Below are 11,061 nucleotides of genomic sequence, written 5' to 3' on the forward strand. Positions count from 1 at the left end.
GAAAGCTTTGTTACCATGGCACCTAGGCTCTGAGACAGAGCTACACTAAGAGCAATTTTTGGAGAGAAATAGAGAGATTTCTCCCTGGCTTCCGTTTGAGCCAAGTGGATGAATTGGCTTCTTTTGCTTCAATAATTCTGGAACTGCAAGGCACCCCTGGGGGCCCTGGGCTGAGCAAAGCTCCCAATCTTCATCGAAGCATTAATTAGCTTGTACTACACAGGCAGTGTGCGGCCACATTTTTATTTAGCTGGCAACACTGTTAACACCTAATGAATATTCTGGACCGTGTTCGCTTGGTAGAAATGGAGTATCATTTTTGCATTGCCTGGGTGGAGGATAAGTCACCATCCAGGACTGAACGGATGACTCCTCAGGTGCCTTCCAATTCTCCGAGTCCGTGACTGTGACAGACGTCCTCCCGGGTTCCATGGCTTCCTCCACACCTGAGGCCCCACGAAGACCTTGCAGTCCAGGGAGCGGCGACCCAGAGCATCAACTGAGTTCATAGGGTTTCGGGAGGGACAGCACTCCTCCATTTGATCTGTCTTCCTGAGGGAATTTATAGTCGTTTGTAGGAACTTAGACAAAATGCAAGAGATTGTGGAGAAGCGAAAAGTCTCTTCATGGAGGCCCTGTGTATACATCCGTTCCGGGAGGCCATCTTTCTCAGTACGAGCATCACTGGATTTTGCCCCCGAATGATAATTTGGTGAAACTTTGAGCCGCGGTGTCTAATTCACACACACACGTGTTAAATGCAGCCACTTTCAGCTTGCTGTTGGGCACTGATGCCTGAAATAAGCTTAGGACGCTCCCTCCGGTGAGCCCGGCCGGTCTCTTCTCTGAAGCCGGGCCTGCCGCCCCGAGAGCCGGGATGCCCTCAGCCTTTAGGAATGTGGGCCTCCCCTGCCTCCTGTGCGCACACCCTGTGTCTGTCCTCTCCCTCTTGCCTTCCCCCGCTTCCTCCAGGAAAAGGAGGCTGTGGCATCTTGAAGAAATACATTCTGAGGGGGAAACCGAAGGAAAGGAGACGGCTGAACTAGCACTAAGGTCCCTGGCGGGCAGATTACTGGTGTCCACAAACACGGACCAAAGGAGCTTTTCCTGGCACCGAAGCCGGACAGCTGCCTGAAGGCGCTCACGTCCTGTCACCTGGTGCAACGCACGATCCCGGGTTCCGTAGGGCCAGGCCTTGTAACGCCCTTCCTGACAGCTAACACGTGCCTCGGGAGAGGGGTTCCGTGGGGCAAGGCACCGTGGCCCGGACCCACCGCTGCGCGACAGCCGCTCCCAAGGATCGTAAAACGTGGTTTCAGGCTCAGTGTTCCTCAGAGTGAAAGACCTGCCCCCCCAACATGCTCCGGGAAGAAAGTATCCCGTGGCCAAATGCTCCCCTTTCAGAAAACGAGCCCAGGAACACGCTAACGGCTCTGAGAAGTCCTTCAGTGAAGAACCACGCTTAGCACTTTGTGACTGGGCGTTTCTTCAAACTCCTTTGGTTACAGGATCACCCCCCTCGCCCCTACCCTTGCGCCTATGTCCCCACACTTCTCAGGCTGCGTGTCCGCATCTTGAAAAAGTAACGCCCCGATTTGGGGGTGGCCAGCCCCGCCCGGAGAAAGGGCACGGCTGGGTTTTCTGCTCCCTAACAACACCCTGTCGTCTCCCGGTGTGTGGCCGGGGTGCCCTTCCGTTAACGCGTTTCCTCCCGAGTGTTCTCCCGGGGCCCTGACGCAGTGAGGAGCCGGCCGCATGGTAGGAACCGGCGTTCCGCGAAGCCTGACCCCGCCATGTCTGACTTTCTAGGTGCTGCACACCCAACCGGGACCCCTTTCGGGCCACCGCCTCATCACAGCAACTTCCTTAACCCTGCCGCTCACCTGGGTGAGTTGCCCGCGGTGATGGGAAATGACGCGCGTGTCTCAGAAAACCTTTGTTTTCTGCTGTGCTTCCGGGCAAGTCGGCCATGGTCCTAGACACCTCCCTGACTACGTGGGGCGATGAGGGCCCTTGGGAACAAGTTTCAGCACCTGCTGTCCATCCTCGGGGTGTCTCGGCACCCCTGCCGCCACCTCCTTAAAGTAGTAGCTGAGTGCTCCGTAGCCGTCCCGCCCGAAGGGACCGATGGCACAGTGGGCACGTGCCCGGCCACCTCCGGGAATCCACGTTTACGATGGCCGCTTCCCGCCCAGCGGGGCAAGATGATGTGGTGAGGAGACATTACCTGCTATGTTATAATCCCTTCTCCTTTCACCGTGAGTAGGTCTCCCTCGCAAAGGCGTACGCTTTCTTTGCCGCCTTGATTTATTTGATATTTTCTGCGGATGTGACAAGCAGGTGCAGGCACACCGCGTGTGTATACGCAGTGCAGCGACAGCGTGTATAATACACACGACTTCGGCGCTTCGTCACTGAGAGACTCATTTTAAGATGTCATTTACTTGTTCTGTTAGAACTTACAGGGCAGGAGGGCGTCTTAAGACACTGCTGGGCTTGAGTGATAGTCGCCACCCGGCAAGAGGAATGGGGCAAAAGGCACAGTTCTGGAAAGACAGCTCTCGTAAATAAATATTTTGCTAATCCAGTGCCCAAATCCGAGCGCACCGAAAACCTTTTGCACAACCTGGTAGCAGCGGGAGGGACACGTCGGGTCTGAGTAGAGAGAGGGCGGGGCTCCCACATCTCTTTCCCACCTGCCTGGAAGCTCTTCGCGCTCCTCACTCAGTCCAGTCCAACCTTTTCCTTCCTCCCCATGTGTTTGCAGAGCCTTTTAACCGTCCGTCTACGTTCACTGGCCTCGCAGCGGTTGGTGGCAATGCCTTCGGGGGACTTGGAAATCCTTCAGTTAGTGAGTACCTCTAACTTTTTAAAATCCGCCCTGGACTCTGTCTCCTCTGATCTGTCTATGGCTCAAGACCTTTCTAGCGAAAAGGAAACGATCCTCTTGGGAAACACATTGGCTTACGTCACCGCAAAGGCAGGGCTCAGCAGTGGAGTTAGGGGCGAGGGTGCATTTACGTCGAAAGCAACGTCTCAAGGGTGACCCATCGTGACTATGTCCTCCTGGGCATCAGTGACGTCACTGACTGAACTCCCAAAACATTGCTTAAGCTCAGTCTCCTCCATATTCCATCCCTACTATCCATGACTTTAGCTACAGTCCCATTGCAGGGGGGAATTTTGCACTCACCTGGCCTCTGGCATTATGGCACTGAGAGAACTTGACGGGAAATAGCGGGAAAACAGTACCAGGCTGAGGCTAGCTAGCTGGCAACGCGTCATAGTCCCTCGTCTGGGAGGGCCATGTCGTTTTCTAAAAAAGTATCTAGAAGGGGAAGAGTTGTGGCACCTGCTCGTTTTTGAGTCACTGAATTCTCTAGCCACTGAACACGCCACACGTTTTCTTTCGTGCCATCCACAGATCATGTTCTCCTGGCCCCGGAGGCCCCAAGTGCAACTCTAAGCTCGCCCTCCCGACTCTGTCCGGCGCGGAGACCTTCCGCGTCTGCTTAGGTCAAGGCCCTGCCCGGGCTGTGACGTCACCTGTTTCCGCCTGCTACCGCTGCGGGAGCAGCGGCGGTCCCATTCGAGGGGCTGTGGGTAGCGGCTCGGCTTGACCGTGCCTCCGTGCCGAGCGTTGTTCCTCCCAAGTCACCCCCGCGAGAGTGCACCACGCTCGGGGTTTCTGCATGCACCAGACGTGTTTGATGGGGCGCTCTTGACACCCATCTGGCCCCTTTCCTTTTTAAAGCTCCCCCTCCCGCCCCCCTCGCCTTTGGTTTAAGAACAAAAGCTGCGAGCTACCCCTCCAGCGTAGGACGAGCGCTCCTCTAATGAATCTGTTAATCTCCTTTCCTTTTCCAGCTCCCCATAATATGTATTCATTTTAACTCTGAGTGCTGTTAAAAGTTTTTTGGTAAGTACCTTCATTACGGCAGATTATATAATTTCTCTTAAACCTTTTTGTTCTCCACTTCACCATTTCAGCACCCAACTCAATGTTCGGCCACAAGGATGGCCCCAGTGTGCAGAACTTTAGCAGCCCTCACGAGCCCTGGAACCGGCTGCACCGAACGCCTCCGTCGTTCCCGACCCCTCCGCCCTGGCTGAAGCCAGGCGAGCTGGAGCGTAGCGCGTCCGCTGCAGCTCATGACAGAGATAGAGACGTAGATAAACGAGACTCATCTGTTAGTAAAGATGACAAAGAAAGGTACGGAAAGAAACCGTTCTCGAGCCCCGATGGGGAAGCCCGCTGCGTGCCAAGGGCAGCCGTCCACCCTCCCCGTCCCAGCCTCGTGCTCCAGCTGGCCCCGTGGCCTCAGCTCCTCGCTCCGCCCGAGGCCGGCCCCCAAGTCCCCGAGCGCACCCCCTCGGCCCCGTAGTGCACCGCGACCGTAGGATGAAACCGCAGCACAGCGAGAGCGTCCCGACTCAGACACAGATGCACACTTAGAGCCTCCGAAGTCCCAAATATAAATCTCGCTCTCAAAGACAGTGAGTTGGAGCTTTGGACCAAACACACACGGCATGAATCAATACCATATCTGCTTTCAAGTTCGTGCAGTCCATTCAATCATCCATAGGTTTTTTTCTCTGTCTCCCTCCCTCCCCCCCACCTCTCTCTCTTTCTTTTTGTTTGCTTTTAGAAAGTCACGTTTGCATTGTCTCGTCACATTTTTCTCAAATTTCGTTCAAACTCAAACCCTGGGCTCACAGATGACTAATAAAATTTTGCAAACCTACACGTAGAGGAGTGCCGGCAAGCATTTCTGGTGTGGGTTTTGTTTTGCCAGTGGATAATTAACCTGACTAACCATTTTTTTTTTTTTTATCTCTGTGCTTGGTAACCCATGCCCGAAAAAGAAACGGCCTTAAAGAGGAAGACGTCTCAGAGCATTTTCTCTGAAGAATGTCATCCCTTTCTGATTTCTTTCTGTAGGAGACTTTCATTTTGAATGACCTGAAAAATCAGGGGAAAGCAAATCAAGATATGCTTGACAGAAAATACCTAGTAACGCTCTGCTTTTGGTACTTAAGCCTCAAATAGCCAAATCTTCCAGTTTTCTTTACTGTGTGTGGGGTGTGTGTGTGTGTGTGTGTGTGTGTGCGCACGTGCGCGCGTGCTCACTAGTGATTGAAAAGAATTCAACTTTATGGACTCTGAATGTGTCCGATTAGTATGCGTTCCTCGGAGGTCATCCTTCTAACTGATTTCTTTCTTATAAAAGAAAAGAATCCATTTGTCCTTCAAGACCGTATGTTAAAAATCTCTTACCCAGCGGAAGGACCGTTTATGGCGTTCAGCTTTCAGCTGTCAACTGCCAAAGAGAGGCGGGCACACCCGGCACCTGGAGCTTTGGGTAGCCTGTCAGGGCACAGAAGACCATGCGACAGCAAACCTTTCCACATTTTTCTTGGTGGAGTCAAACGGCCTTTTGGACTAAAGTCAGGAAACTTAGTAAAGCACACTCTTCTTTGTCCTTCACCTTTTAGACGCTTCTCTTCCTCTTCTTAGCCTTGCGTGCTGGCTATAGACACCAGATCCGCAGGGGAAACCCTCCTTAATTCTCTCGCTGCAGACTACCCTCGCCTGGGAGCCTTGCTGCTACCGGGCCGGCGAGGCATCTTGCTCCTCTCCTTGGCCACGTCCCGTCTCAGGGCTGTCCCCACGACACGCCCGGGCCCATCTTACGTCTCCCAAGTCGGCCTCTGTTGTCCTTCTGTTGCTCTGAATTTTCTGCCCTGTGCTCTTAAGTCCCTCATCCCAAACGGGTCCCCCAAGTTCTTGTTCCACACTTCCATTCACAGGGGCTCTTAAGATTGTTCTCCATTTGTCCCCCGAGGCCTGGGGACCCCACTCTGCCTCCCAGCTTCCCTCCCATCTTCTCAGACTCGGGCTTTCTTGCCCTTCCTAAGGTATAAGTGCTATTTGGGACCCCCAAGCCCTGACATCATGGTCTCCCTTCAAAGCCCCCTCACATGCTGTGCCCCGGAGATCACTCTGCATCTGTGCCCTTGACTGTGACGCAGGTCCCTCGTCTTGATGCCGGGAGATCGAAGCCCCTTGCACCCTTCCTCCCTCTGGCTCTGTTATCGCAAAGATCGTCTTTGCATTTGGGCTCTTAGAACTTTCTTCTTACCACTCAGTGACCCTAGGAATCCAGACAGGCAGGCTGTGTTGCCACATCACTGTTGGCCACGTTGGTCCATTTCCACCCTCCGAAAGCGCTTCGTCTGTGGCCTTGACGGAGGCACGTGAATCTCACATGCAGAGAGAATTGTTTCCCCCTCAGACTCTCCCACCTGCCCCCCACCCCCACCCGCCCCAGCGCCAGTGCCTTGTCCCCAGAAAGCTTCCGTGAAAGTCTAGGTGAGTAAGGTCAGGGTGGCTGGTTTTGCCACGCGAAGGGCACATCCGGCTGCCTCAGTGACCACGGGAGCCAGACCCGAGCCTCTCTCCCACCACCATTTCATTGGCAGCCCCTCCCCAGGCCGGCAAGCCCATTTCATCTGCTTCTCTGTGTCCCTCTTTTCTTCCGCAGGGAAAGCGTTGAGAAAAGACACTCCAGCCACCCTTCACCAGCACCTATCCTCCCAGTGAGCACCCTGGGACATAACCGTAGCTCCGCTGAACAGATCAGGGGTCATTTGAACACTGAGGCTCGCGAGAAAGACAAATCCAAAGAGAGGGAGAGAGACCACTCGGAATCCCGCAAGGACCTGACCGCCGACGAGCACAAGGCCAAGGAGGGCCACCTGCCGGAGAAGGACGGCCACGGCCACGAGGGGCGAGCCGCGGGCGAAGAGGCCAAGCAGCTGGCCCGGGTGCCGTCACCCTACGTGCGGACCCCCGTGGTGGAGAGCGCCAGGCCCAACAGCACCTCGAGCCGCGAGGCCGAGCAGCGCAAGAGCGAGCCGGCCTACGAGAACCCCAAGAAGAGCTCGGAGGTCAAGGTGAAGGAGGAGCGCAAGGAAGACCACGACCTGCCTCCGGAGGCCCCGCAGACCCACCGGTCTTCGGAGCCACCTCCTCCAAACTCCTCGTCCAGCGTGCACCCGGGGCCCCTGGCCTCGATGCCCATGACGGTGGGGGTGACGGGCATTCACCCCATGAACAGCATCAGCAGCCTGGACAGGACTCGCATGATGACCCCGTTCATGGGCATCAGCCCCATCCCGGGCGGAGAGCGGTTCCCGTACCCTTCTTTCCACTGGGACCCCATACGGGACCCTCTGAGGGATCCCTACCGAGAACTTGACATTCACCGGAGAGACCCGCTGGGCAGGGACTTCCTGCTAAGGAACGACCCTCTGCACCGTCTCTCGACGCCGCGGCTCTACGAAGCCGATCGCTCCTTCAGGGACAGGGAGCCTCACGATTACAACCACCACCACCACCACCACCACCACCCTCTGTCTGTGGACCCTCGGCGGGAGCACGAGCGCGGGACTCACCTGGAAGAGCGGGAGCGCTTGCACATGCTCAGAGAAGACTACGAACACACACGGCTCCACCCCGTGCACCCCGCCTCCCTGGACGGACACCTGCCGCACCCCAGCCTCCTCACCCCGGGGCTCCCCAGCATGCACTACCCCAGGATCAGCCCCACCGCGGGGCACCAGAACGGACTGCTCAACAAGACCCCCCCGACGGCGGCGCTGAGCGCGCCCCCCCCGCTCATTTCCACGCTGGGGGGCCGCCCGGTCTCCCCCAGAAGGACTACCCCTCTGTCTGCAGAGATGAGGGAGAGGCCTCCTTCCCACACCCTGAAGGATATCGAAGCTCGGTAAGGAGGGCAGGACGCGAGGGAGGAAAGAGAAGCCCTTGCACACCAACAGGGCGCCAGACCGGAGACGGGGAGCCAGCGCGGGCCCACCAGACTGGGGGGGGGCGGGGCCGCACACCCCGCCTCCTCCCCTTGTAAAAAATGTATAGGCTCCAGTGCAGATTTTGAAATGGTTTTTTTTTTGTATATCATATGTTGAAATTTTTCAGATCTTTCAGCCAAGTCCTATGTTCTCATGTCTCTAACTCTTTTGGTTTCTCACATAAGACTTTTTGATTTGAACCAAAACAGTGAAGATGACAGACACACAGCGACGCGGTGGTGACTGGGGGAGAGACAAACAGCGGTCCACACAGCCCATCGTGCGAAGCTCCTTCAGATGAGAAAGGAAGGCCGTGTACATAGCTATGTAAAAACACACACACACAAAAACAAAAAACGAAACACAAAAAACACATTGCTTCGTGAGCTAATGGTTCATATATGCAAAGGGTAAGATAAAAGCTTTACTTTGTACAAATGTAAATAGATCAAGAGTAAGTAACATAATACATTAATACTTCTTAAAATGTGCTATTTGCAAACTTAATATCAGCGAGTGCAGTCGGCTACGGCTGCGTTCCCATATATTGTTATAGACAGCTAAACCCTTCAACTATGCAATGAATGTTAGGGCTTTTCACAAAAGCCCTCCTAACTCAAAGGAGCCTTTTCAGATCCATTTACAACATACTTAAGGTCATATTTTCCCTGAACAAGCGCTTACGTGATAGGACTCTGTTTTCCTTGCTTGTTTTTTTTTCCAAACGGAGAAACATCCTATTTTGCAAATCGGACCCGGGCTGAAACTTGGCTCGCGAAGTTAAACTGCTCACGGGCCGTGGCGGGGGGTGGGGGTGGGGGGTGGGGGGGGGGTGGAGCACAGCCCCCGGGAAAGAGAGCCGAGGGCCTGAACACCCAGTGCCAGGGAGGATGGGAGCTGTCAGACGCCAAAATCAGGGGACACAGACAGGTCGCCACCATCAGTCACGTGACTTCACACACACCTCATGTGGGAACCATGCGTGTTTTAGTGTGTCCTGTTTCCTGTCTGTACGCGCCTCCTCGGTTTGTAATGAGATTCGATTACATCCAAACACATCCTGAAAGAAAGCTTCACGTTTTCTCAGATGATGGATATGTTTTCACTGTTTTCAATAACTGATGGGTTTAAGGTGCACGTTTCCTAATGTGACTCGCTGTGTTCCAGTTGGTAATAAAGTCTGGGAAAGAGCCGGCAGGTCGACCTTGGGGAGCCATGGAGAGTTACAGAGGGTGAGCAGTGGCAGAGACAAAGTTCTGTGTGTGCGTGTGTTTTTAATTTTGCACCAACCTTAATGTGTCTTCATACTTTTATAATACATTAAGCCTCTTGTCTACATATTTGGAGAGAATATGACTTTACTAGCAGAGAAATACAATATATCTTGTCTACTGGACTGTAAAATATATGTATGAAATAAAATTAGTTCCATTGGGTCCTTCTAGTATATTAAAGTGCTATCTGATGTTGTTATCCTGTTTTTGCAAAAAAGAAAAAAAAAGTTAACTACAGACCATTGTTTCTAATAAGCAGAGAGATCTATTTTAGTAGTAAACTGAAGGTTTAGTTGTGAGCTTCAGATTTTGTGAACTCCAGATGTTGTGTAGTGTTTTTTTTTTTTTTTAAAGACAACAACTAAAAAGAAAAAAAAAAAAAACCCCAAGGAATATATACACTGGAACTATAGTGGTAGCTCTCGGTATTGTAAAGAGATTGTTCTATACAGACCTTTTTGCTGTTTACCCTGTATGTAATAAAGTCCTTTCTAGACCCTCTGTGAAAAGACGCGTGAAAACCGACTGAGTTTTCAGCATGTTCTCATCGGCGGAGCCTTCTTGTGTAATGTAAACTGTGCCATGTTATTAAAAAATGTGAACCAAGCTTCCAGCTGCTTGTTTGTGTGAGAATGGCCATCGTTACCTTAGGGAAGAAGCCTTACGTGCAAGACCGGGCTCTTGGAAAAGAAACACCTTGAACCCAGCCCGAGTGAGGACGCGAGGCTGACCTACGGCGGCCGGTCGCCCTCCCTAACGCAGTTAGTGACCCGGCCGGTTAGTTTCTGTAAACGTTTGCGCCCCACACCGTCAGTTGTGGATCTTACGTTCTTTTTTTGCTTTCATTTTTTGGCACGGTCGAAACGACGAGCCGTTAAGTCACGGGAAGGTACTTTCGGATCTTGCGGGGGATGTACGCACGGGCCGAGGTGGCTGCTGTGCCACCTCGCGTCTGGGGCCCGCCTCAGAGCCCCTCCGCATTCGCTTTCTCTGCATCGGTGACAGATCTGATTTCGGGCCTCTGACAACAGTCATTGCTTGCTTGTTCCTTTGCGTTTCAATCCGTGGATTCGGTCAGTTGTATGTTACTTAAGACCTTCCCGGTATTTTTTTTTTTTTTCCCTGTCTCCGCTCTCTGTGTCTCGTTGAATTACATGGCCTGTCCCTCATCGGTTTGCAGACTTCCCCCTCGTCCTCTGAAATCTGTTGTGTTTTTCCAAGATGTAAAAAACTGTCGACCTGATGAAATTGCTGTTTGGATGAGATTGTTTGGATTGGTGTTATCTTTCTGGGGACAAGACAAAAGCGGCCCCGGGTCAGCGGGACGTGGGCGGCCGCTGTCTGGGGAATCCGCGCAGAAGTGACCAGGGAGGGTGTTTGGGAAGCGGGGTGGGCACCCGAAGACCGTCCTGGCGGGAGAGCTGGGCTCGGGCCGAGCAAGGGGTTTCCCAAATAAAGACCCGCTCCTGTTGACTCTGCTCCTGCGTTCATATCCCGACTCCCAGACCAGAGAAAATAACCCAAAGGAAAACTGGAGGATTGGAAAACACGACAAACGCTGTTTTTCCGAATGGGCCAATTCTCGAGACCTTCCAGACCCTGCGTCTCGGCGGCGGCTTGATTCGCTGTGCCTGGCAGACCTTCCCGCGTCCCCTTCTCCGTGCTCCTCTCTGCACGTCCCATCTGCCATGTCAGAACGCAGAGGAGACAGACTCTCAAATCAGTCATGGTATTTAATCCCTGGGGCCTTACTCATCTCAACCTTTGCATCTTCCCCCTCTAATTACGTTCAGCTCCCCGGCATTGATGGGTACTAGCACCAATTTGATTTCCTGCTAACCTATAGATGCTCTAATTATCTCCACAGCCTTTGACTGACAATGATCTTGTTACCTCCTAATGGTAACAGACAAGT

General features: G+C 53.3%; 1 protein-coding gene across 4 annotated transcripts in view; it reads left to right on the forward strand.

Moving 5' to 3' along the window:
- AUTS2 (activator of transcription and developmental regulator AUTS2) overlaps positions 1–8,668 on the forward strand; it is a 1,111,391-nt gene extending 1,102,723 nt beyond the window's left edge. For all 4 annotated transcript variants that reach the window (XM_042921091.1, XM_042921093.1, XM_042921092.1 and 1 more), the window contains 4 exons: positions 1,810–1,887; positions 2,768–2,851; positions 3,991–4,213; positions 6,546–8,668. In XM_042921091.1, the coding sequence (XP_042777025.1) occupies positions 1,810–1,887; positions 2,768–2,851; positions 3,991–4,213; positions 6,546–7,794 (1,634 nt within the window). In that variant the 3' untranslated portion in view covers positions 7,795–8,668. The remainder of the gene's footprint in view (positions 1–1,809; positions 1,888–2,767; positions 2,852–3,990; positions 4,214–6,545) is intronic.
- The last annotated feature ends 2,393 nt before the right edge of the window (positions 8,669–11,061 follow it).

This window comes from Panthera leo, chromosome E3, assembly GCF_018350215.1.
Source record: "Panthera leo isolate Ple1 chromosome E3, P.leo_Ple1_pat1.1, whole genome shotgun sequence".
Lineage (NCBI taxonomy): Eukaryota > Metazoa > Chordata > Mammalia > Carnivora > Felidae > Panthera > Panthera leo.